The 27,537-nt window shown below is 34.8% G+C and overlaps 2 protein-coding genes across 3 annotated transcripts; one reads left to right on the top strand and one right to left on the bottom strand.

Moving 5' to 3' along the window:
* The first annotated feature begins 1,252 nt into the window (after nucleotides 1-1,252).
* LOC135638933 (E3 ubiquitin-protein ligase hel2-like) lies at nucleotides 1,253-6,007 on the top strand. Its single transcript, XM_065152536.1, has 7 exons — nucleotides 1,253-1,556; nucleotides 1,835-2,140; nucleotides 3,218-3,426; nucleotides 3,498-3,546; nucleotides 3,821-3,910; nucleotides 4,031-4,093; nucleotides 4,266-6,007. The coding sequence occupies exons 1-7, from the start codon at nucleotides 1,389-1,391 to the stop codon at nucleotides 5,643-5,645; spliced, it is 2,265 nt and encodes a 754-aa protein (XP_065008608.1). The 5' UTR covers nucleotides 1,253-1,388; the 3' UTR covers nucleotides 5,646-6,007.
* Nucleotides 6,008-6,348: 341 nt separating this feature from the next.
* Nucleotides 6,349-25,177, bottom strand: LOC135638934 (glycerol-3-phosphate acyltransferase 9-like). 2 transcript variants are annotated; one of them, XR_010496793.1, is made up of 13 exons: nucleotides 25,023-25,177; nucleotides 24,865-24,922; nucleotides 23,776-23,894; nucleotides 22,044-22,143; nucleotides 19,692-19,787; nucleotides 19,512-19,608; nucleotides 19,321-19,408; nucleotides 19,137-19,233; nucleotides 14,920-15,005; nucleotides 9,759-9,878; nucleotides 9,566-9,664; nucleotides 6,750-7,088; nucleotides 6,349-6,636 (listed from the first exon to the last, which is right to left on the bottom strand). XR_010496793.1 is itself a non-coding variant. In XM_065152537.1 (12 exons), the coding sequence occupies exons 1-12, from the start codon at nucleotides 25,127-25,129 to the stop codon at nucleotides 7,040-7,042; spliced, it is 1,116 nt and encodes a 371-aa protein (XP_065008609.1). In that variant the 5' UTR covers nucleotides 25,130-25,177; the 3' UTR covers nucleotides 6,654-7,039. The 2 variants fall into 2 exon arrangements, 1 of the variants encoding a protein (XP_065008609.1); XM_065152537.1 differs by lacking the exon at nucleotides 6,349-6,636 and having other exon boundaries at nucleotides 6,654-7,088.
* Between the last annotated feature and the right edge of the window lie 2,360 nt (nucleotides 25,178-27,537).

The following is a 27,537-nucleotide window of genomic DNA, read 5'->3' as shown; positions in this document are numbered from 1 at the left end:
CATCATTAAATTAAATAATGAGACGATTGTTCTATAATTTTATAAAAATTATTAAATAAAAAAAATAAGTTTGTGATAAAAAAAAATTATGATATTTTTTTGTTATCATCAATCTAAATTTGAATTTGTTGGACAACTATAAAAACAAAGGTTTATTTTAGATTGACAATATTTTATATATAGTCAATCTAAATTACGATATATAATCTTCTCATATATCTCATCATGTAAAGCCTAAAGAAATTTTCTTTTAAAAATCTATTAAGGAGAAATTCATGAGAACAAAGATTATTTTCTTGTATTCTTTCCCACCCAAAGATAGATGTATGAGCTTTTTAAAACATAATGGAACCCTAATCTTTTTAGGCTTTCTTTTCTTACAAAAAAAAAAATCTTTTCACGCTAGCAATGTTTGGGACAATAGCTCTCCCAATATAGAAACAGTTCACAACTTCAATTCCCCTTTCTATAATAGTTTCTTTTAATGATCAATCAACTATTATTGGAATAGTGACAAGTGTTCACAATCATGAACAATGAGGTTAAACGAATCAATCCTGGATCAGATCAAGGTCAAATTTAACTTATTTGGTTTATTAGACTCAAATTCCAAATTCCATTAGGAATAACTTTGGTCCCATTTCCAAGTGTAGCATAAAGTCCATAATGAGATGGGGCTATAGCAGAGGAGGAGATGGGAGGACTGTGAGATTCAACGAACCCAGTTCAAATTGCATGCCAATTAAATCTAATAATAGACACTGATTGGATCAAACATATACCACTCCAATTTAGTTCAAATCCAAAGTAGTTTGTGCTTCTTTCAATATATTATTAACTAATCTATTATCCCATTAGATTGGTTATGATAATTAGTATCAAAATCATGTTTTATTACTAATATGATAAGAAGCACGATGAAAACATGTTAAAAATAGATGAAAACTTATATTTGTTTATAAATATTTGACTTAAGTATTTTAAATAAGTGATTCATACTCAACGAAATTAATATACCAATTATGACCATTAGCTAAGTATGATTTTTTAAAGGTATCTAATTTATATTTCAATTGGCTACTTATTTAAAGAAAAACGATTTAGGACAAAAACATATATATATATATATATATATATATATATATATATATATATATATATATATATATATATATATATATATATATATATATATATATATATATATATATATATATATATCACTTCTTTTTGTTGTCCTCTACTTTCAAAGCTTGTTTGGCTCGCCCAAACGCCGCGGGTTGGCGGCCCTCTCCATCTGTCCTGCCTTCTCTTTCTCGATCTCATCGCCGCTCCCTCACCTTCCCACACCGATCTACAGCCTCCGGTCGCGCCCCTCCGATCTCCCCATGGACGACAGCTGCGCGGTGTGCACGGAAACCCTCGAGTGGGTGGCCTACGGACCCTGCCGCCACCGGGAGGTCTGCTCCACCTGCGTCGTGCGGCTCCGCTTCGTCCTCGGCGATCGCCGCTGCTGCATCTGTAAGACCGAGTGCCCCGTCGTCTTCGTCACCAAGGTATCCTCCTCCCACTAGGGTTTGGCCCCCCGATTGGTACTTTCGGTTGCTTGTCCTTCGATCTCGTGCCAGATTCGTTGGTCTTTGCCCGTTGCCAATTTAGATTTGGCTTTGAAGCCCTTTTAATTTTCTATATCACATGTGTGATGGTGATGATGCAAAACATCTATGATTGGGCGAGTGCGTCTGCTGATACCTCCTTGGTGGTTGTGATCTGTGGTTTCGTATATCTTGGTCGATTCTGTTTTGTGTACTGAAGCTAGTTTTATGATTGACAGGCTTTGGGGGATTATACGAGGATGGTAGTTGATTTCTCGGTGTTTCCGGTTTCCTCGACAGAAGGTCAGGTGGGACGATATTGGTACCATGAAGATACACAGGCCTACTTCGATGATATGGACCAGTACAGGGTGATAAAGGCAATGTGCCTGCTTTCTTGTAGCGTTTGCGACAAGAATACAGATCGTCAAGGCAGTGAGAGAACAAAGAGGAGGGCCAGATTTAGGAGCATAGAGCAATTAAAGGGCCACCTCTTCCATCAGCACAAGTTGGTCATGTGCAAACTATGTTTGGAAGGAAGAAAGGTGACGTGTCATTTGCTGGTTATAACCTGAGAAGTTGCTCTCTGTTTTGATGATGGGTTGTTAGTGCACTAGGGCCTGAAATTACATGTAGAAAGATGAGAGTAATGCTTTATTTTTTAACTGCTTATCTTGTTTAGATGCAAATAGTAGAGTCGTTTAATGGTGACATTTCCTTTCTATATGTTTCAGTTGAGATAGTTCTTTGAGTTTAGATTTCTAATATCTTGGTTCATGAATCTGAAAATTTGCCATCTTACCTTTCTTTATCATTTGACTACAGCTTTATTTGGATTAGATGAGGTCTGGAGGATGTGTTTTTTTATTGATGTAGAACTATGTTGTTGCATATTCACCGGTGTGATTGGCTTTGTGCTGGTTTTTATTCATCTTAAAAGTTTATGAATTTCACTTCTAGCTATCTTACATGATTGTTGACAATTTCCTTTGAGTCATGTGGAACCAAAAAAATTTAAAACAAAAACAATAAAGAACGAAAAAAGCAGAGAGTAAATGAATAACAATGCAGAGACATTTAAATATAAGATTTTTATTCTCTTTGCTACAAATGTATGCCATCTTTCATGTTGTATTCCTTAATTTTAAACGTGGAGCTCCATTAGTAGGGTTGTTTGAAATGCTTGAACTGATGCTGACCCATTAGTCTTGAATTGGCTTCCATCGACATTGATCAGTAAATATCTCGTAGGATAGCTTTTAGTAATATTTCTCTATTATTCTTCTATTTTTTCTCTCTTTTCTAGTCGGATATGGTGTATACCTTCTCCAAGAACATTGTTAGTCTGTCGTCATTTAACCTGAATTCAGTAAGCTACATTTAAGCATTTTTATGTTTATTAGTATAAAAAAATCATTTTATATTGGCATTGATTACCGAAGCTTGTGTCAGAGTGTTGTTGACATGATACTAGATTAGCAGATGCCTTTATTTATATGTTTTCCTGTAAGAATTGTCTTATAAAATGTCTTTAGTACTTTTTAAGCCAATTTGTTACATTCAATGTAGTGCCAGTACATTTTTGTGAGATGTTCTTGAAGACACTTTGAATTCTCTTGCAGGTTTTTACTTGTGAGCAAAAGTTATACACTAGATCACAATTAAATCAACACATGAGCACAGGTGACTCAGAGGTGGATGGCAGCGAGAGTGACCGTGGTGGTTTTATGGGTCACCCAATGTGTAAGTTCTGCAGAAAACCATTCTACGGAGATCACGAACACTATATGCACATGTCGACAGTTCATTACACCTGCCATATATGTCGAAGGTGTGTTTTACTGGGAACTCCTATACGAGTTTGCTTTTACTTTGTGTAAAAGTTGTCACAATGTTTTGCAGGCAGCATGCTGGACAGTATGATTATTATAGGAACTACAATGACTTGGAGGTATGTTGTGAATACCTATTTTCTTGATAATAATTTGATGGAACACTAGATCTACTGCCAAAGTCTGAAAGCACCTATGTAAGACTTAAGGGGTCCATGCCTTTTGTTATGATAGCCAATCCTTTTGGACCTTGTTCTGTAATGGTATTGAGGATGGCCCTTGCAAAAGGTTTGGCACCTTAAGATCAGTATCTGCATGAGATCAGCATCTCTCTAATTCTTATGGCTTTTCTCATTTGTGTTCTTTTACTAAAATAATATTGTGACATCACAGATGCATTTCCGACAAGATCATTTCCTCTGTGAAAACCAGGCATGTTTGGAAAGGAAGTTTGTTTTTTTTCAAACTGAAGCAGAGATGAAGGTGTGGATGATCCTTCAATTTTTTTCTTTGTATGTTGGACACTACATGCTATCATATTTTAGTTGACAAACTCTCAAATTAATACTATGATTAATATGCATCCTTTTCTTTTTCTTCCAGAGGCATAATGTTCTTGAGCATGGGGAACACATGTCTCATTCTAAGCGGAATGCTGCACTCAGGGTAATTAATTAGTCGTCATTCTTTTGTCTCCCACAACAGTTTTTCTTTCAAAATATTTCACAATAATGTTGTTTTGCCCTTCAGAGCATCACTGATACCCTTTTCTTTACTTAGGCCTGTATTGTGTGTTATTTGATTGGTTTCTTTATTATCTGTTTTCACTTACATCCAGACACCAACTAGCTTCAGATATCGGCAGAATGAACAAGAACACCGCCGAGGAAGAGGCCGTGGATTTCATTCAGATCCTTCTGTTAACCAACTATCAATGGGAACACAAACCAACCTTGAAACTGCTTTAACTAGTGGTGGATTTCATGATTCTTCATCTAGTTCTCGTTTGAATGCTGAGCAGGGGGAGACTAGCCATGCTGATGTAGTTAGAGATTCTTCAGAAGCATCAACTTCTATTGCAGTTTCAGAAGCACCTTCAAGAACTCCATTGTCTTTGAGCCAAAGCCATACGACTACACCGATGCTAGTAGAATTCCCTCCCTTTGGTGATAGGGATTCTCGAGAGCCTTCCTATGGATATGCTCAAGCTCTTAGCCAAAGCTCTAGAAAAGCTGTCAAACTCGAGAAGGAATCATTTCCTCCGCTACCTGGTGCAACTGGTCAATCGAAACCTATTCATACGTCAGAAAGTTTTTATATGAATAGCCTCGCTGTCGGTCTCCAACGCAGCAGAGGCTCTGTCGTAACTAACTCTGCTCAGTCTAGTCCACCAGAGTATCATGGGAGATTCCCATCTTTTTCTGAGTTCAGAGCCACACCAACTAATGGTCCTACATCATCCACTTCTTCAATTTCTCAGATGGGAGCAAGGCCATCTGCCAGTTCTGCTTGTAATTCGAATACTGCTCGTGGGATGAGACAGTCAACATTGGCTCCTAACCTTGCAGAGGGACGTCTATCTGGCCATGCTGCTCCCTGCATGAATTCTGCTGTGGATGGAAAGGAAACATTGACAACAGGCAACCAATCTATTACTTCAATGGGGGATGTTTATTCCGCAAACAAGTCCTTGGTTGAAAGGATTCGTGCTGATTTAGGGATGGATGAGGGTAGATATGGTGCATTTAAAAGCATGTCATCTGAGTATCGTCGAGGTCTAATCAACACATGGGAGTATCTTTCTTATGTTGAGCAATTTGGCCTGTCACATCTTGGTGTTGAACTTGCTCGACTATGTCCTGACGCTCAGAAAGAGAAGGAATTGATTGATGCCTTCCACGCTAATATGTGGAACAAAAGTCTGCTAGAAAATGGTGGGAGCAAAGGTGGTAGGAAGGGGAAGGGAAAGGGAAAGGCTATAGTGCATGCTGACACTCGTGCAACTAGTGCCAGGGATACTTTGGACACTGTAAGAAAAGTGGAGGATGGGTGCCGAATTGCCAAGGACAAGCTTCAATCGTCAGCTAGGGATGCTTGTGCAAATTCAAGTTCTGTTGATGTGAATTTGGCTGGAAAAAATACTGCTGGTGAAGTCGAATCTGTTAAAGACACTGCAAAGCAGAATGTGGCTGATGGAGGAAATAGCAATCAAACGTAAAAAAGGCGTCAAAGTTTCAGAGTACGGCTGGGTGATGGTTCGGCATCTTTTTGAAATTAGGGAAATGATGGACGATAACAGTTTTTGAGCATGCATGTGGGATGAGATTGATTTTTCTGCTGCCTGAGGGTGTACAGATCTGATGCATGTCTTGCTGCTCAACCAAGACAGGTAATCGTGTGTCATCGAGTGCAAATTCACTTTTGGTTGTCGAAACCTTCTCACACGTACAGAGCAGTAAGGACTAGCAAAAGTTAACTTTATGAGTTTGGTGATGAGACTTTATCTCTTTTTTTTTTTTTTTTGCCTTTTGTGATTACACCAATATTTCTCTTATTAATAAAGCAATTGGATGAACAGCGTATCTGATAAGTACCCAAATGTTTGTCGCTAATCGTGTCCTCTCTCTCATTGAGCTGTCTTTATCTGGTTGATACTTCAGCATGATGGATCCTTGATTGCTGTCTTGTCTCGGCCTACTTACAGGGGGCGAGAAGCAACAACCATGTTAGATTTACAGCCTAGTTGGTTAAGCTATCACTACATGCATAGGGGTAACTACCACGCACGCTATAATGATGATGATGATGATGTGATGATAATAATAATAATAATAAATAATAATTTTTATGATGATGTGATCGTGCGTTAGATCGATAGCTAGAAATGTTGTAGTTAGAAAATTTAAAGCAATTAATACCAATGGCACAAAGGAAGGGGTTCTTGTGATTTGGTTTTTGTGATTCTTAAACACATGAATTTGAGGCTGCCTCAAGCAGACATCCCAACTGCATTCTTGTTGACAATTCAAAGAATCTTAACGTCAGGGACCACCCGCCGCATGAAAGAATGGAGATCACGTAACTCGCAGTATGGATTTTTCTTGTGCATATTACCACAGCCCTTTTTTTCTTCTTCTTTCCTTCTTTCTGAACCAAATCAACCAACTTGAATGAGTTGCTCCTTAAGTTTCAGAGAAGTCGCCTCTGATCTGCCAAGCCAAATATATGAGCTCTGTCAACCAAGTTTGTAATGTAGGAGTCTGAACAATTTACAAGCAGATCAGTTCAGCACAGACTTTAAAGGAAATCAGATTTACACAACCTGGTATCAGATTTGACTTGAAAATTTAAGCAAAGACTCCGAAGGAAATAGGACTCCTGCAAACCCAGATTTAAAACAAAACTGATGGATGATTCCATAAATCATACCAACCAATAACAGCGGCTATCACAAGGTCATGATTCCCTTTTATATTATTCAGAATACTAAATGCCGGCCCTCTCAAATAAGCTCCATTCAAAGATACTACTTGCTTGTATCTGATGAAATTTGAAATCTACCAAAGAAGAAAGCCTCAATATAGAAGCTCGGAGAGAAACAAAGAAAGCTTTTCATTTTTCCTCCAATCGCTGCAAGACTGACTCTGCAAAGATTTGTTGCCTGAAAATTAAGCGTATAGTAATTTTTAGAAAGAGGAAAATAACAATTAAGAATGAAGGTACCATAAGTCTCAAACAAGACTGGACCCATCTGCACTTTTTTAAATTTCTATCCACTTCTCATTTCTACAAGAGTCACGCAGCGAAAAGCTCCAAAATATTTTGATCTATGAATAGCACATCATTTATAGATTAACCAGCAAGTGTGCTCAATGTGGTTCATGTGGCAATATATGCAAATGCAATCATATGACTAATATGACTGGAAGTGTATAATGTCAGGGCAACAACTACAACTACAAAAGCATTACTGCACAGATGAAATATGCAGCTTCGTATGCTACTTTCTTCTTCCTAATTGAGCATTAGTTTCCTAGTCTTTGTAATCACAAAGCATGTCTCTAGATGGTTTACCAACTTCCCAGTGGAGAATTTGATGTGCATAAAACTAGTGGAAATTTCATGCTTTAATTAGAAGGAATCTCCAACTGAGCATAGTTACTACTACCCTTGTATAATCTAAACTTCATTCATATACTTCTGATTCGATTCTTAAACACATTGTTCTTAATCTTACAATATACACTGAAGGCAAAACATTATATGTCCACATGCTGCATATGCATTCTGCCATACATGGCTGACTGTGACGTCTTACTGTGGTTATTTCTACAGTTATTTTTGGGGGCATTGCTCCAACATGAGTTTAGGCTAGAATTATTTCCTTAAAATGACTGATTCATTGGTAGCACCATAGTATATATACATGAATTTATTTATTTTATATAAATTGTCAGTTTCTTCTTAACATACAGCTAGTTATACTTTTATGCTTTGCTCAGCCAGAGACTCAATCTGTAAAGACCACACCATTAGTTTTACATGTAAGACCTTTAAGCCAAAATCCCAATTGCTTGGGATCTGCTACATGGATTTTTTTTCCCACCACTATGCTCCATTGTTAGTGGTATTGTTCATCAAATTACCAGATAAATGAAATTGAGTCACCTAGCATTACTAGGCATGGGTTGCCAAGCTGATTGGTTCAGGATGGTTCAGCCAATTTTTAGCGGCTCGACCGCCAACTGATACGTAGACCAACCCAAACGAGGTGGTTCTGTCCAATTCACTATATGTATATAGTCTTTTTGTTCTTTTAACCCTGCACTATGGCTACATCGCACATGCGCGTCCTCTCCTTGCAAGTTGTCCCTGACACCTGCTAAATTACCTCCACCATGGCCTCCTCTTCCTTCATCTTTCTCTTCCTTCTTCCTTCCCACCTCTCCCTCCCTGTCACATGGGGAATGGACGGAATGCATACTGGTCTAATCATAGACCACCACAGGCCTGCTAAACGAAATTGCAAACCTTGTAACTAGGCTCCTCTGTGGCCACCATAAACAATTTTTCTTGTTTTATACTCAATTAACAGTAATCATATATGTTGATAGATACAGGCTTTTCTTATTAATATATTTTACCAATAACCCCATTCATTTTAACATTTTCATCTAAGCCATATCAAACATTTTTAGAAATACTATTTTCTATTTGATAGACATTCTAATCCATCAAGTGTCCTTAGCCCTTAAGTCATCTTATAATCTTTTTTTTTCAATCAAGTACAATAATACCAAGGAACTCTATTTTTCCAGACTACACCCACTAGTATTTATAGTCGGATGTGAAAGGTGAATTGCCCCTGTAGATCAGTAACAGCCTTATAGTCTGTCTACGAGAGATCGATAAACTTGATTCTTTTTTTAGTTTCTTTTTAATAGGAGCATTGATACCCCAAATTGACTCCTCTTTGTCACCTTCGTCATGCTACCTAGTGCCGATAGTCCACCAATCCATGTGGCATTCTTCTCCTCTGCTGTCACCTACTCCTCCCCTTCTCTTCTTACATGCCTCTTGTTCTCATTTCTTCTTCTTCTACTCTCCTCCCTCTCTCTGCCCTGCTTGTACCATAATATGTACTGGCGTATCATGTACCAGGACATCGGCATAGAGTGGACTTGTATTGATCTAACCATGAATGATTATGTCTGGTAATCGAAATGTCAAACCTGGAGTAATACTACTATACTAGAAAAGATTCTTTCCACTTCAACCTCCGACTTTAATTATATTTTAAAAATATGTTCAATCGCCTTCCCATGTTGAACAATAGATCCAAAATATAGATTACCTTTACCTTTCAAAATTTCATCCATTTAGTTCACTTGTACCTTTGACTCTTGATATTGCTAAAGTTACATTTTATATGTTCAATCCTACCCCAATAGCAGAAACCTTCATTTCAATATTTGACTCAATATGATAACTAAAGGACGGTACAGTAGAAACTACATCTGATAAAGTGAAAGCATGATCATCTAAACATTAGGAAATGCAGCATGTTATACGCATCAAGACAGTTTACACAGAATCAAATGCATGGAAAGAAACTGAAGAGGTCAACATATTGCATACTTCCGTTCTATAAGCTTGGGACTGGGGCGGAAGTATTTCAAATAACCATCCCAAGGGACCTTTTTAAGACCAGCCCGAACAGAGATCATGTCTCGAACCCTACATGGCATGACCATATAGAAGACAGAACTATCAGAGCAAACTATTATCTGCTAACAATGGGGTATATTGTGAAGCATTATAGCAATTTTACCTTTCAGCAAACTCAATAGGTGTCTCTCCAGATCTTATATACTGAGGTTCCAGGTACCATACATCACAAACTACAGCCCATGATGTCATAAGCTGTACTAAGTGCATTGTAAAAGATTGTCTGCCAAACAACAGTAAGATAGCAATGAGGTACTGCAGATACAGATGAAGTATGCAATGACTTTCATGACTTAAAAGCCAATAGTCATCTGTGACCTCTAATTGTCAAAAAGAGAGAATGCATGTGAAAAATATTAGCTGACAAAATCATCATGGGCCTTATAACACTATCAAACTAACCATAATTCTCTTTAACACTAAAATTTTAATGAGAAGAAAAAGTTGATCAACATGTGCTTCCATCATCTCCCAGGAAATATTAATTTTAAAGAAAGATTGCCTTGTAAATACCTGTCTCCGACAAGAAACATATCTTACTAATGTGGTTCTTCTTCCAGCTTAAGATGATCAATTGGAAACAACTCCTATTCTACACAAATATATGTTCAGCTCAAAGATTTGCAAAGAAGAAGAAAATTTATATTATTGTTCTGGATCCTTGATGGGGATCAATTAACATTATATATGATTACTAAGAGCAATCATTTTATAATATCATATTATGGTGCTCAACTTATGTCAGGGCCACAAAACACTATGGAGATCAACTTATGATGCATAAAGTCTTCCTGCTGGCTGTGACTATCAAATGAGTTTAAATGAGAGAATAATTTAGGATTCATAATTTAGCACCAACAGGTAAAGAAAGTAGAAAATTAAAATTAAAGATAATGAAATGAGAAGATGAGGAGAGCATAGGAAAGGAGGCAGTCAAACAATAGTCTGTCAATATGCATAATCACACTAAATCCTACCTCAAAATTCCAAAATCTATAAAACGTAAAATACCAAATTATTTGTGTGTACTTGTCTTATCTACCTCAAAGTCCTCATGTAGGTGACTTATGTAATTGGGTTATTACTGAGAAAGTACGTCCAGCAAAGCTGGTTATAACAGCAATGAAAAATAATGTATAATGAAAATCACTAAATACTGTCATTGATAGTCTTTTTTGAGATATCCGATTGGTTAATGCATCTGTGTTCCACAAGTGATAGGTCTGAGGTTCAAATTCACATATGAGCGTCATGAAAAATTTCTTCCAATTAAAAAAAAAATACTGGCATTGATATACAATGGCAAGTACATTACTTGCAATCATGAATATTCCAATGCACGTATTCTTCTACTTTCCACATCCAAATCAATATTCAGGAAGCTATGGAATGAACAGGTTTGGTCTTCAGAAAACTATAATGTGTCATAGTTGCATCATGCATGTTTCTATTGCTATAAAACAGGTTTGATTCTTCAGCTGTGATTCTTAACTCACCACTAAAACTCTTACTATAGTTTTCAAGAGCAGGTAAATGGACCAATTTGAAACTTAAAAGTGATTAATCAATGATTAGGTCTGAAGAATTCCCTCAAAGATTGTCAACAAACAATTTATTGTTAAATGCAATTTGAGAATTTAATTATTTGTAAATATGATGATTTATATTAATCTCAAGTTCAATAGGCCTGAAATTATATAATTTGATATTTCATCTGCAGTTCTAGGCTTGAAAAATAGGTCAACTCCAATCTGGTCGATATCTCAGTCGGATAATCTAGAGCAGTATTGGTCATGTTTCCTTACTATACATTAAATATCAATTTAAAATCAGATGAATGGACAATTCGACAAAGGATCAGCTAGGATTTCCAATTGTATACTTATTGACAAAACAACTATGTGCTCACAAGAAAAATTTACAAGATTTCCTGAACCCTCTTGAGTCTCGTTACCACGTGATCATGGATTCTAAATTCCCACTGTCTATCAGAGGTAATACCAGCAATTCATCTACCAGCCTGTAAGCAACCCCCATATGGTGTTAACTTCTAACCAGTTATTAGGATGATCAAATTAATGACTGCAGATGCTAAGATAGCAATCAGGTTTGTGATAGTTATAATTTGTTTGATTTGTCAACTTTAATAGTTTCAAGATGAAACTTTGATGCTTCATAAGTTCTCAATTCCATCAAACTACCTTACGACAGCAAATAGAAAACATGTGAAAGTAGTAGAAAATAGTAAAGCATAACTATGCAGCCAATCCAACACTATCAATCTAGTCATATACTCACACTTATTTTGGCAATACTTTGCAAGTTTGTCATGGAAGTCTATGTTTACTGCTAGCAACAGAAAGGTCCATTAACTTACAAACAACTTATTGGAGTCTTAGGGTAATTTGGTCCTTAGGCATGTTGGGAAAGGAAGTAGATCCACTTGTCAAGGCTTCTTTCTACCATGGTTTGCATTACTGGTCTGTACCGGTGTACCGATCAGCTATCGGTATAGTACATACCAAGTTGTACTGAATTGTACCGAACATACCAACACATAGTATATTAAGGTGCACCGATGTACCACCCATACCAATCCTCTATCGGACCAGTACGTACCACTCATACTAAGCAGTATGCTTCGATACATCAAACCTTGCTTTCTACAACAAACCCGCTTGAGCTTGATAGTTCCTTTGAAGGTTATTTCACTAACAGAGCTACGACGTAGAGCTACACATAAGTGGGGAAAGTGTGAAGTAAACCCTCACTAAGAATTCAATGAAAGTTGACCAGACACAAAAGGGAAGCTATGTGTGTCTTAACTCTATTCCATTCTTCAGCGAGGTCTGAATTCACCCTTGCTAGTTAGCAAGCTCCAAACACCAATTATAGCAGGGACAGCATAGAGTAACGGGAAGACAGCAAGCACCAATTATAGCATCAACTGCTTCTATGGATACAAGACCAAGAAAAGATACTTAAGGAGCTTCTTTCAATGTTACACTTGATAGGAGACTTGATACTTGACTGAGAAGTAATATAGTTGCGCTTAAGGGTCAGTTCCATTTCAATTGAGCTCTGTGCAAAATCCTGCTTTCCAGGCAATTCAACTCAGGATTCAACAAGAGAAGCTGCAAGTGCTGCAAGTGGTTCTGTTTGAGTTTCATTCGTATTGGCAACAAGTGGGTCTTCAAGTGAATGAGTTTCATTTGTCTTTGTTGGCATAGGGAGAGGGAACTCGCTAACGCTTATTCGAGTTCTTTGAAGGAAATGTTGCGCATTAGCTTAAATAGTATAAGTCAGAAGTAAGTCCTGTGTTCATGGTGTTAGCAAGTAAAGTGTTCTTATGGGTTAGTACAATAGCTGTTGAAAGGAAGTCAGCAGTGCCAAAGGAAGCAGCATAAGCAGTTTCAAGATAAGGATTTGTATCATGCAAGTGGGTCTGCAAATGAAAGTGGAGTTTGAGTTCAATAAATTTTCACTGTTTTTATACAATATTAGATGCTCATTTATTTCCCATAAGTGTATATTGGCAATTGCAAGGCCATGAGATATGATAAACCTAGAGTCATATCTCTTCTGTCATTCCTTTTCCCATCCATAATCTCCCACTATTCTCTTAACTCAGTACATTTTTAGTTATTCCATTATCCTAATCTTCTACTAAAAATATTTTTGCTAAAAAGCTCTTCCAGTCACATCTTCATAAACTTTCATTTTATTTGTATAGCTAATCTGACTTGAGAAACATATAAAATTATAATATTAATTATTATGCATCCCCTCTCATATTAGTTCTTATCAATATTATTCTATAGTCAGTGTTTTTAACCACTAGATTATATTCTTCTAAATTTATCAAAAACTTCTAAAATGTTTGTTTTTTGTTATGTTCAAAATTCACAATGGGACAATTAAATCAAATATATTTTTATTAACCCATTTTGTTCCTTTAGCACAAATTATGTTATTCTCCTTCCAATTATCATATCAACTAAATAAGTCAGTTCCGAAAGTGATATGATATTCCCAATTACAAGTTTAAGAATAATTCTCACCACTACCTTGCATGCACCAATTCATACACACTGCATGAACTATCGTTAGACCGCCACCTATTAAGTGTCAAGGAAGCATGTAAATTTCAGGAGACATCCTGGTCCATTGTACTCTGGAAATATGCAGGTGTTTGTCAATATATCAAGTCAAAAAAGTAGTGAATATTCCAATGTAAATTTGATAAAGGTCCACCTTCACATTTATTTTGACCATAAATCACCAACCAAAAAAAGTTATCCAAAGTCAACTTAGAGAATTGAAATCATGTCATCCACCATAGCTGTGAGAAAGAATTATAGTTTTAGGGCTTATTTTGAGTTGATCTAAACCTAAAAGAGATGAACATTATGCACAGGCGAGAGAGTTATACTATCCACATGATAATGGCCCATAAACAGAGACCAGCAACCATATTATCAAATCACTCAGTCCAGTATTTCATTGGTAATATGATAAAATTTTGCTCCAATGAAATGCATTCAGTTGGGCCAGTAAGCCCATGCAAAAGAATAATGAAGTTCAGGAATTCTCCATTAGCCACATTTACATGAGTTAATATATGTGCTAAGACATTCAAGAAAACAAGGAATCTCAACCATAAAGTCATCTCTTTTGGGATTTTTGAGAAAGGTGGAAATTATTTATACTTCTTTCTACTTTGTTGAAGTTTTCATGCATCGTCTTCAATCATGGAAATAGGCTGAAATATGTTGATACATTGTAGTGCTATGTATTGCTTTCTTTTTACTGACAATCAGAACCAAATCTCATGATGTGATAATGAACTATTCTTTCACTGTGCTAAAATCTTGATTGGATGTCTGAAAATAGAAATTTTATTTTATTCCTGACAAGCTAAACTTTCAAGTAAATTAGTTATTATTAGTTTACAAATAAGGTCCAAGACATAGTTTGATGATGTAGACATGGTCTATCATACAATATCATGCATTCTTTCGCTTTAGTGAATGCAAAGTTCTTGGTTCAATAAAAAAGCTAATGAGGTCACCACCTAGGTCCTAACTCATCAGAGATTGTTGCAAACTAATGCTTAACATTTGCAACTTAATTTCTATATTATCATTTCACATACTTCAGTGTGTCTATTTCAACAACGACTGAAACAACCAATGCTTGGTGCCATCCATGATTTTCAAACATGTGATGCCTCATCTAAGTGTTGTCACCAGTAAGGTACTTACTTTTTACTGTTCCAGAAAGCATCCACAAAAATCTTGTTGTACTTTATTGCTACAGGGCAAACAGCACAACCAAGTTCAAAAGCACCCTGCATATATTACAAAGAAAGGTGAGCTTCTCTAAAATTAAATTCATAAATAAGATTGTCTGTAAGATGAAGATTAAAAAAAAAAAGTATGCTTGGCACAACAAATCAGTAGATTACATCAATGTGGCATCCATATTGAAGCTACCAGTAAACAGATGTTGCTCAGATAAACTGAAAAGAACACTCAAATGCTAAGGAATGGTTATGCTTAATTAGTGAACACTGTTGTTCCAGACTATGGTTTACCAACACAATCTAACATTGCAACATTGACTACCTTTCTAAAGAGCTTATCAGTTGGTTTGGAAAGCCAACATTCTAAAACTGATTTAATCTTAAATATCAAGTAGTATATCTCTTACTGAATAAAATGACTACCGAAGTTCTGATGACAGTAAATATAGTATTCTACTATACATGGAACAGATTATTCGTAACTACACCAGCAACTTATCCACATAATGCTCACTGCTCCTCCATTCTCTTTAAAACTGCTAAGTTGCACATCCAAATAACAAACACATTGATCCACAGAAAAGATTATGTAAAATCAAGTCCATCTTGGAGCATAATGGATTCACATGCAGGTTTGCCATACTATGACTTATCGCCTAGTATGAGCGATACATACTGGTCCAACAGAGAAATGGTATGAGGGGGGTACATAACAGTTTGTTAGTATGCCCCCACCATACTATGTGTTGGTACACAGTATGATTCCGTATGTACCATATCAACAGCCGATCGGTACACCGATATGGATAGTAAGGCGAACCATGCTGTACATAGTGGACAACGAGAATAAATTCAAGATATATGGTCCTAATATTGAAGGAAACTGCAAATTGTTTAAACTCAATTTTCTGTTCAGTTGCAAATTTTGCAATTAGTCCATTATGCCTAAATATCTGAATCAAAGATCAATTCTAACTCTGAATCCCACTGGCCAAAATACATTCATTATATATGTCCTAGTGTTGTCAAAAGTGTGCTATAATGCAGTAAGACATGGGGCTTCCTGAGGCTGTCAGCTATGAGAAATCAGCTCCATCAAGGGTATTAGGAGGCATGCCCTAATGCAATTTGTGAGCTTCTTAAAAAAGCCAAATCCCTAAAAGGTTGACCTCACTTACTAGTAATGCTATATTTGAAATGGTCAAGAATACCATTTTTTAAGAAGACGAAAGGGGCCAACCAAAAGAGAAGCTTTCACTCCATTGAAAAGTTAAAACACAAAGGATAAAACAACTAGGTTTTCACATTTCAAATCATCATTCTCTTCTGTTTCTTTTCTTTCTTCCTTTCTATTTTTGTTTTCTCCAATTTTGTATTATTGTTTGTTTTCTTTCTCACTAGCTTCCATACACATCTTCTTTTTAATTTTGTGTTATATTTAAATTTATATTCCATGAGTAGGAGAATTTGCTCGCTGGTACTGACCATCAAACTACACTGCAGCAACCCATAGAAGGAGGTTTGGATCTTCTAGAGAAATGGTTCTTGTTTGAAAAAATCTTGAAAATATGGTTTACAATTCATTTCAAATTTATGAAATCAAACTGTATATTATATATGTTGCATTTTTTATGCATTATATCTTGCTTTATATTTATAGTATCAAGTTTTCATGTCCCATCTTTTTTCCCCAATTTTCTCCACTCATTTCCCAAACCTAAACTCAAACTTCCTTGCTTGGGCTTCTTTAGTAAACTGGGGTAAGTTGGAAGAGAAAGCTACTTAAGCTTATAAGTGGTAGTGCTAGCAGATGTGGTGGCAGCCATAGTTCATAAGATGGGTATGAAGCTTAACACTGATGATGCATTTAATCAAAGAACTAACATTGGAGGTATTGGGTTTCTTTTGCGTACTAGTGATGCTTTTTGTCTATCGGCAAGGTGCAAAATGGATGGAGGGTGAAAGTTGCCAATACAATGAGCTGAAGGCAATCCAAGAGGGAGTTGTTTATGCGTTGAAGGAAGGAATCCGACTGCTGGAGATTGAAACTGACACTGTCACTTTGGTCAAGATCCTAAAGGAGGAATCACCACCATGGTGTCTTGTCAACTGTGCAAGGAACACTTTTTATCTTTTTGAGAAGTTTCAGGCTGTAAAAATTGCTCATATATCTAGGGAAGGGAATAGATGTGCACATTGGTTGGCTGCACATGCAAAAGCATCTAAATATGATCAACTCCCAGTAGGTAACTGCCATCCTGAGTTAGCAGACCTTTTGTGCTCTGATAAGCAAGGTATTGTAGGTGTTAGGTTTCTGAATTAATACATATTTTTTTTCTTGGAAAAAAAGGTGGGTATAGATATTAAGATTAGTATTGTCTAGGTCGTGACTAAGATTAGCAGGGTCATCAGATTGTATTGGCAGAATCAAAATCGGCAAAGCAAATATTAAAAATTAAAGAAATTGGGTAAAATTTACAAGATTGTAAAAACATATTAAATAAGATTTGAGAAAATGAAAACATTATATACTAAAATATTCTTATCCTATTTTCTTATATCTATCTTGTCTAAAAGTTTATTAAGATTGGTATTGTCTAGGCCATGACTGAGATCAGCAGGGTCGTCGATTGTCTTGGCAGGATCAAAATCAGCGAAGCAAATATTAACAATTTAAAAAATCTGGTAAATTTTACAAAATTGCAAAAACATATTAAATAAGATTTGAGAAAATGAAAACATTATATACTAAAATATTCTTATCCTAATTTTTTATATCTATCTTATCTAAAAATTTATAACTGAAATACAAAATACAAACGAGGCTGAAAAATGGTTATGAAATTTAATATAGAATAATTCATTAACAACAAAATAATAATAATCATATTGTACAAAATAGGACACATTGCAGCTCCATCTCCTGTAACAAGAGATCCTACAAAATATTCTTATAGTAACAAATATTCTAGTATTACTAACTAAATATACATCCTACAGAAGATATAAAACTTAGCAACAAAGACACCCCATTGTAGCCCCATCTTCTCTATCAATTATCTGAAGAGTAGGGTATTGCAAACAAACAAACAAAAATATTTGGGATAGATTTCGATTACTCAGGGGGTAAAGAACTATTCTTTGTGCACATTCCTCTCTACTATACCTTTTTCTTTTTGTTTTACATGATGGTATGGTAGCTGGACAATGTGACAGCCACAGTAGTAAGCAAATAATGACAGTGTCTCCTCTTCTATTTCATAGTTATAGTCATAAATTCTTTTGTCCTTCATGTCACTTTCCCCTCATCCATTCATTCCTACTCCCATCTTCTCATTCTTCTTTTAAAACTGTGAAATTGGCTAAAATTAGCAATGAGACCAATACAAATTGGGTTAGAATGATTATAGTCATTTCCTCATAATATACAACTATATGGTTAAGAAATTAAATGGAAATTGGATCAGCCTTGAATGATTCAAGTACAAATAAGATGAATCATATCAGAATTAGCCAATACTGTAAACTATGGTGGCACCATGCCAGCCCGACATCAGACAGTAGACAGTAAGAATGGAGCTAGGTTAGTAGGTTTGTCCTATCTCTTCTTCTGTTTATGTTTGTTGTTTTGATCCAATCCCCTGCCCTCATTCCCTCAAAGCCCCATCCGCCAAAGATTGGTTAGCTGGTGTAACCACCCGATCCAAGAGGTTCAGTTATGGGTCAAGAGTTTACTGAGCCAAATGTTCAATTTGGTTGACAAGATGGTTCATGATTTAGTTACAAAAATCATGATCACGCCTATTTATTGAAACACAGAACCTCTTTCTGGAATCATGGGTACAACAAATTTAAAGGCAGCACATATAATAGAAAAGTATAGTGAATACTGGAATAGAAACTATAATTTAAGAGTGATGTGTATATACTGCCACAGGAGATATAATTATCTTCTTTGGGACCGAAAATGAACATGACAAACCTGAGCTTGTAAGAGAATATAGGTGTTTTGGCTACTCATCAACATCCAACATGAAAGGGCATAAATGTTTGCATTATAAATGGAAACTTGTCTTTTGCTTGTTGTATATCTAAACTAATCCAGTAATAGTATCTCAGCAAGAAGTCATCATATTCATCTAAGCATAATGATAATGGGAATTGTTGGGTATGGACCTTCTTGAACATAACAGTGTAATGATTGTTTACACAAGTTCCTTCAGGAAATATCAGAACAGGATTCTTGTCAACTCCTTGTGTATGTTCTCTTAACCTAGAAACCCAGATAAAAGACATCAAGACTATGGCTACAAACAGTAAAGAAAGATCGAACTTTATATCAAAAGAAGGCAACTATTACTTTCTGGCAACAATTTCCCGGTCCTTGGATTCTGTACGGTTAAACCAAATACAGCCTACACTTTCTAAAATGGTCTTCTGGATAAATCCTACAGCATAAAATAAAGCATTTGATGTTAATCAGAGAACCAGTAAGGAAAATTGAAAGAATCTACTTAAGGAATCCATAATTAGATAAATGTAGGCTCTTACCAACCCAACCAGGATGTTTTTGCATGATAACAGCAAATGCTGTCATTTGTTCTAAGATGATGAAGTCAATCATAGAAGTGTGGTTGGCAACAAATACCTGTTAAATGAATTTTGCTTAATCTCAGAGAAAATTAAGATTAAGTAGCTATCATATCTAAGATCTGTATGAATATCGAGAACCTGTTGAGGTCGTATGCTGGGACGAGGACCATGGTATTTGATCACTCCTGTCCATGAGGCAACAAACACACTGCATATCATCTCAACCAGTTTCCTCTGCATACAATTAATAAAGCACAATACAGATATTAGAATATATCCCTATGACCACTATACTCATAAAGCTAAAAAATAAAATAAAATAACCAGTGAACCTTTATCAAGCCTGAAGGTTGATATCTGATCATTAAAACATCTTTATCAGAGTACCATTTCTTGGCTGTTATTGTTAAACATTATATTAAATGGCACGGAAACTGAAGTGGTTGGAGTCCCTAAAATTTGCTCATTTAGGCACACTTACAAGATCTGACTCATTTAAGCCAAAACGTGTTGAATCAAAATGACCTGACCCTGCAAAACAGATCTGAAGTTGCAAGTCTTCTCATGTAACCGCTCAAAAAGTCACACGTTAAAAATTGAGGGAACAGGCCTTGAGCTCCCTCACATGGGAGCTTTAGGGCAGCAACATTGAGGAGAAGCAAGAGAAGGAAACTAGATATGGTCCCCAATCTATTGTCTTAACTCTATTTTGGCCTTTCTTATGTTGTTTATTCTTCATAGCCAATACACTACCTGGACCATTGCACTGAATATTCCTGGGTGGTGGCATGTACAAGGTCCTCATATTGGGATTGAAATACTTAACCAAATATGAAATCCCCATTGCAATAACAGGAAAATCCCTAACTAGAAAAAAGAAAATAACTAAAAAATCATAATGAAGTTCAAGATGTTGGCAAACTCAATGGAAAATCCAGGCTAGGCTAGAATAAACTTTTTTCAACAATGCCTAGACTTAAAAGGAAAATAAAAGTGAACCACCAGAACTTGAGAGAGACCAATTGTAGAAAGATGAAAATGGCATGAAATTCAACCTTTGCATCCAAGGGAAAACTAAGAGCTAAAGAGTCAATGTTGTTACTCCAATCTAGTACTTACTATTTGATGTCTACATGATGCTTGCTAGGGAACTCCATCGACACGTACTAGTATGGGGGTGAATGATCGACCCATTTCATTGGTCTAGTCTAATCCATATATAAAAAAAAAGAACTATAACCTTAATGGCTTAATCACAAGTCACGAGCCCTCGACACCCACTGCCTATCGCGCGCTCCTACCTCTTAATCAGCAAGGAACTTTCCTGCTATTGTCCGCTGCCACCCACCGTGCATGCTCTTCTTCTCCTACTCCTCTTCTTCCTCCACTGCCTCCTCTTCTTTCTTCCTCTTCGTCCTCCTTCTTTCTCTGCCCCCTTCTTCCTTTCAATCCCTTATTTTTCCTCCTCTTCCTCTGTTGCCTCCTCTTCATCCTTCCACTTCATCCTCCTTTCTCTTCTCCCTTCTTATTCCTTCCTCTTCTCCTTCTTCTTCCTCTTTAATTCTTTGGTACAAATTGGTGTACCATGTGTTGGTATGTACCAAGCCCGATGAGGGCAATCATTGATACTTACTCTCATCAAGTTTTAATTTAAAGTTTTTTTTCGTTTGTGCGAGTACCATTGGTATTTTTCTGTTGTTTACGCATATCTAACTACTTGTTCCATATTACATCTTAACCACCTCGTATTTAATCAGTGTACTCATCATACGCAACTAAAAACAACTAATGAAAATGAGAACGTAAACATGTTGACCTTACCTATAAGTCTCACTACATCTACGAAACACATCCTATTATTCATCAACAAGAACAATACAAGAACAATCATGTCCAATGTTCTCCTTGAAAATCATTAGTTTATGGTAGTGAGACCTACTAGGACCACTTTAACGGAAGAAAATAATGAACTTTTTATATTGCAGAACTTTCCAAATGATTCATTCAAATAGCTGAGCAGTCACCCTTGTTCATCTCACAATCTTGTCAATTAATTAATTGGTCATTTTGCCTTGCAAAATGCCAGTTGAGTTGTCAATTGTATCAAAGTCATAATCATTAACTTTATTATGTGATCCCAGCTCATTCTTTTCCACACTAGGCAAGCAAGAATTGTGCATAAGTCAAATATCAAAATATCAGATAAGCAATTACTATAGAACATTTTAACTACACCATCAAGAAGATAATACTTGAAAGAGAAAGAGAGAACTTTAATTGGAAACTCATGAAATTGAAAGTGCAAAATTAATTATTCAACTTTTAGCTTTGCGGAGCATTTGAAGATGGATCTTGAAAACATACAAGGCATGATAGGCATGTCATGAAATTAACTAAAACCAACCATCAACAAGAAGAAATTAAAATTAAAATCTACAGTAGAAGATCAAATTGCCAAATTACTACAATAGACTACTAGAAGATATTTACCTCTACTTTTTGCCGCAACTTATTATGATCTCCTAAAAGGAAATGCACCGGCAAAAAGGCTGAGAAAAATACTATCCATCCTGCAGCCAAGATTGTAACTCTACAACAAACATGTAGAGAAAGAGAGAGTCAAAAAAGCTCCTTATATATCAGAATCTATCACCGAATGAACTGAAAGTAAAGCTGCAGAAGAGGGCCTAATTCGTTACAATGTAAATGCATTGCACCATAAATTTTTAGAATTGATGACTTCAAAGTTCGAATAGCTACATATAGAAAGTCTTTAGAGATAATCAAAAATTTTCTCTCAAGGAGCAGAAGAGAACAAGAAAAGTAAACCTTGTTCAAAGAAGATGCAATTCATTAATTCAAAGCAAGATATTTAACAAGTTGCATGAGGTAAAAGCAACAATACTTAATGCTACACTAACCCTACCACCTAGAGAAATTAAGTGTAATACTTAATGCACCTTGAATAGTGTCAGTTTAAGATGAAAAGCATTTCTCATTGTTTGGTTTTTTCATATTAAGATTAGGCCCTTCTCAACAGAAGTTCTTGCTGGCACAGCAGAAGTAACAACTTGAAAAATCTTTACTGCCATCACTCTTTTGCTTATTCATTGCTTTGACTCAAAAAAATTAGAACCTGTCATTGCTAAATGAGTTAGTGATCCTAAATCTAGGTACACTGTCAACATAGAGCCATCATCATAATAGGGTTTGCTATCATCATATTCAGATGTAAATAAAGGTTTAGATTGCATTCAAGTGGTCCAAGTGATTGCAGGCAATGAACCATCAAATGTTTAGTTTTGGACATATCAACTGTTTTTTCTTTTCATTTTATCATAATCCCTTTTTCATCTTTTTCATACATGTAATAATCAATGAAAATAATATGTTATAGAGTCATAACATGATTAGCTACATAAAATATAAATATTCTAAAAATAACAAATAACACAAGTAGAATTCATATATGTGTATAATACAATATTATATAATAGAAAATAAAAACCAGAACTCATGAGATCACTATTTCCTAATATAAATCATGTCATGAGTTCCATATCTTATTTTCTATTGCTATCTCTTTCTTTTTTGTATTTTATAATTATTTTTTATTTGTGATTCTGAAACTATTTTCTGGGCCAGCCAATGCTTGTCATATTGCCAACTGCCAACCCCAAACTTTCAAATTTTGGTCATCATCAGTCAATTCTGATCAATCATCTTTTGCATTATTTTCATAAAACAGATAGGTTCTAGTTTTATAATTCTCAATTTCTTCAGATGATACAGTGAACTGTAGATGACCATGTCACACACTGATATTTTGATATTTTGATACTTTAATATGGTACAATGTGAATGATGTTATATTTTGCTTTTTGATATTTAATCCACTTTACATAAACCTATATGTACACAAAACTTGTGTGACCTATATGAATATTTGGCATTTGGTATGTTAATAGTAAATTAATCACCTCTTTTATAATATATACTATGTATTTGTATTAGTGGTCCATTATGCACTATTTGTAACATCAATAGACAATAGCAAGATCTAAAACAAAGAGACTTTCTCAAGTAAGTTACAAAGACATTTAGATATAAAGTAAAGAAATAAATAAATCATGTTCTAAATTTAAATATTCTCTTAAAGCATCTAGATAAACTATTTACATCTATCACTGACTACTAGTTAAAAAGATAAAGTAATTCACACCTTAATGGAAAAAGAATCCCATATCTAATAACTACTCCCAAGCACCATAGAGGGAACAAATAGACATTCCAATTCCAGGGTTCTGGAGGATTTGATTTAAAGCAGCGGGTGAAGGAGTCCTGTGCCCCAGAAAATGAATTTTGTTAGAGAACATAAAGTAAGTCACAGCGGAAAGATGGGTCAAATATTACATAAAGGATACATTTTAAGTCAATAAATCCAGCTATTATCATGAGAAAGAAAAGTCTCAACAAGGGTATCAAGCTCTCAATTTTCTTTACCAAGCAAACCGTATAATCAGACAACAACAAGTTATTCTAAGTCAAGTGGTAGCCCCAAATTTAAATATAATAGCATAAGAATATTATCCGACTATGTCTCTAAATGTTCTTTTCTCCTCTAGCCTAAGAAAGAAATCAAGACTCAACCTTGCTAGCCAACACTCAATATTGAATATTTGAACTTCAAAGAACATCCTAATTTGTAAGATTCAGATGACTGAATGAAAGAGATAGCATTAGCTCTTGAGGATCATGCATGATTGGTGACTCTTTTCCACCATCAGTTTAGACTCTTGCAATATATTATATGTCTAGTTTCCCTAATGATACTAGACAAAGAAAATAAAAGGATTTTTGGGGAAAAAAGGAAACAAACATTAAACGGAACAAGCTGAGACTAAAGGCTCCAACAACACACTTTCTCCAGGAAGATGAAGGATAGAGTATACTTCTTCCGATACTATTATTTCATGATTACCCATCCATAACTACATTTTTATGGAGGCATCACAAAGCTATTTTTTAAGAATGAACAGAAGTTTTTCTTCCGAAGAACCAAAAGAATTGCTCTATATTTATAGAGTGTTGAAATATACATCAGCTCTTTAGGGTTATTTTAACCTAATCTGATCCTAATTCCTTAAGTCCAGCTCTAAGAAGAGGTATTTGAAAATTACGTCACCAATTAGTTTCATGATGACCACCAAATCCCGTTAATCCCTCTTTCGTTACAAACACTCAAATCAACACAACAGATGTTAAATAGAGAGTTAGATATATCTATACAGATAGAGAAAGGCGAACTCACATCAACAATGGCACCGGCAGCTTCTTTAAGCGTAGGGGAAATGTCGAGAAGGTCCCTCCTGAACAAAATACAATTAGGGCTCGATCAAGAATTATAGCTCGTAAAAATCCGAAAAGATGAAACCAAGAAACAAAGGAAGGGAAACCAAGAATACATACAAATGGAGCTTCCTGGGGGACTCCCGGATCGATTCCACGGTGAGGTACTCCTCGATGTTGAGGCGGTCGAGATCCATCTCCGAGCTTGAGGAACCCAACCCAGCCATGGCTATTCCACCTCTGCAAACGACGACCAACCCTTTAGTCTTTATAACCCACACGTATTATTCGTATATATACAAGGTTTTTATATATCTCAAAACAAAAGATGAGAAATACTTATTTTTCACACCGTATCAAATTTAGATCTATATATCTTTAAAATATCATAATATTTATATTTTCATATATCGAAAGAACACATATAAAATATTATATAGTCATAAATTTTTAATATACTTATAGACTTTAGTTATTAAAAAAAATTATAATTCTATTCAAAAAAATTATAACCAAACTTGTTAGAGGTTTTAAAGTTTCATAAAGTGATTTGTAAATCATGAAGATTTTGACATATTTCAAAATAAAAGACAACAACTCCTCTTTTTCCCCATTAGGCCTTAAATTTATGTTTATATATTTCGAAAAGTCTTATAATTCTTTGGTTTGATTTTTGTTGGAGAATACAATAAAAGAAAAAAATATGAACATCACCCGGTTGTAGTGTTTTTTCAACATATTTATTATTTAAAAGCATAGTAATTGGTTCGATTAAACATCGGACCAATGTGGCTAAAGAACCAACCAAAGTTTCATGTTTGTGTTCATTTATTGTAGAAAAATGATAATAAAAAATGAACATTATCTGGTAATAGTTTTTTTGTCCCTATTTAAAAGCATTGTAAACAGTTTGATTAAACACTGGGCCAATTTAGTTAAAGAAACAATCTAATCCAATTAAATTTTGTCACTTATGGCTATAGAACAATTGTCATTTGAAATCCCTGTAGGGAATATGGGAACGGAGATATGATCTCAAGAAAAAATAAATTCTATATATCTCCAATTTTTATCCCCCTAAAATTAAAATTAGGATACAAAACCCACAAGTTTGTGAGTATCTCATTGGATTTACTATTTATTGATTGACTCATTTGATTGTTTTTGTAAATACTATTTCAATTATAATCATGAGTAAAATTTATAAGACAATATTTACGGTTCAACTCAAAAAACTCTAATTTTACATACTGTTAACTTTAAAATTTAAGTCTAACATATATCCCAATAAAAGTTTTTAAAATGGTATAGATATATCATTACAGTTAATTTAAAATAATTGTTACAAAAGTGATAGGTGTCTGATTAGAGTCCATGACTATCTTATACATTTAAAAAATCAAATAATTGCTCAAAGGAATAAATATATTTTTATGTTTAAAATGTTTATATTTTTAAGTTTAGTTAATCATTGATATTAAAATTATATTATATGAGCAATATGCAAACATATGTTAGCTAGGAAAGATCTGTACTAAAAAGATATGCATAAAATACTATAATTTGAAGGGAAATATACGCTATTTTAAAACTCGCGTTCCTTTTATTTTTCATATTTTGCATTATATATATAATATTTAAGTCAAGATTAATAGATTACTTTTTAGGTTATCCTCTCCATGACTAAGTTTCCAATGAAAACACAACTGAAACTTTCGATAGAACACCTCAATCGATCCTAATACATTAGATATGTTCCATAATAACAAATAATTTTTGTAATTTCTATTAAAATTATATCGAACTATTCATGAATATAAATAATTTTTATTATACTTTTTTAATAACCCCATGCATTCATATTAACATTCCGATCTATTTAATACAAAATTTTCATGCATATGATTTTTAGCCATTTAATATATTGTCTCGATGTATATCCCATCTTTGTAATTATCTTTTTTTTTTTGCTGTTGTTGATAGTAAATAAAAAAATAATATATGATGGTATTTTTGGATTGAGATGAGAGTTTCATTAAAAATAATAATTTATAAAAGAAATATTTATTTGTTTCCAAATGATGCTCCTGAATTACCATGAGGTGATTTTTTCTTTGTAAATGGTTAAAAAATCTATGAATTTGATGAGGGTTTTGAAGAACCGATTGAAATGGAAACGATTTAATTTCAAGCAATTCAATTAAAACATCATTGAAGGCCTTTATTATGTTATATACTATATATGAGTGTAACCCTGGAGCCCCATTGGATGTAACTCCTAATGAAGCATTGAAGTCTTTCCGGTCAAATCGCGTTGGGGAAACCCCTGTTGGGTTATACTTCTCTCTAGTTTCATTGGAATCTCCAGTAAAATCTAAGACCCTATAGCAATTGTTACATCCTAAAATTTTCTTTTCACATAATTATAATATCTTTCCATAGGTACGTTAAGAGTCAAACAAACATTATTTTATTAATATATATATATAATTATAAATATTTATTATAATTTATTTATTTATCAAAATATAAGTCAAAAATAATCTTACGTTTTATTGAGAAACATATTAATGTCAACTCAAAAATAAAATCCAATTAGCTCTACTTAGCATTAACGATAAAAGAAGGTTTGATC

The sequence above is a fragment of the Musa acuminata genome, chromosome BXJ3-5, assembly GCF_036884655.1.
Source record: "Musa acuminata AAA Group cultivar baxijiao chromosome BXJ3-5, Cavendish_Baxijiao_AAA, whole genome shotgun sequence".
Lineage (NCBI taxonomy): Eukaryota > Viridiplantae > Streptophyta > Magnoliopsida > Zingiberales > Musaceae > Musa > Musa acuminata.
The sequence above is the reverse complement of the archived record's forward strand: the minus strand, read 5'-3'. Positions and strand labels throughout refer to the sequence as shown.

What these genes read in the sequence shown, in the direction of transcription:
- LOC135638933 (XM_065152536.1), top strand. Translation starts at nt 1,389, where the DNA reads ATGGACGACAGCTGCGCGGTGTGCACGGAAACCCTCGAGTGGGTGGCC. An exon ending in CCGTCGTCTTCGTCACCAAG is followed by an intron (nt 1,557 to 1,834) that starts GTATCCTCCTCC and finishes TATGATTGACAG; the next exon opens with GCTTTGGGGGATTATACGAG. An exon ending in AAACTGAAGCAGAGATGAAG is followed by an intron (nt 3,911 to 4,030) that starts GTGTGGATGATC and finishes TTTTTCTTCCAG; the next exon opens with AGGCATAATGTTCTTGAGCA.
- LOC135638934 (XM_065152537.1), bottom strand. Translation starts at nt 25,129, where the DNA reads ATGGCTGGGTTGGGTTCCTCAAGCTCGGAGATGGATCTCGACCGCCTC. An exon ending in AGTTGCGGCAAAAAGTAGAG is followed by an intron (nt 19,788 to 22,043) that starts GTAAATATCTTC and finishes AATTGTATGCAG; the next exon opens with AGGAAACTGGTTGAGATGAT. An exon ending in AAAACATCCTGGTTGGGTTG is followed by an intron (nt 19,409 to 19,511) that starts GTAAGAGCCTAC and finishes TTTATGCTGTAG; the next exon opens with GATTTATCCAGAAGACCATT.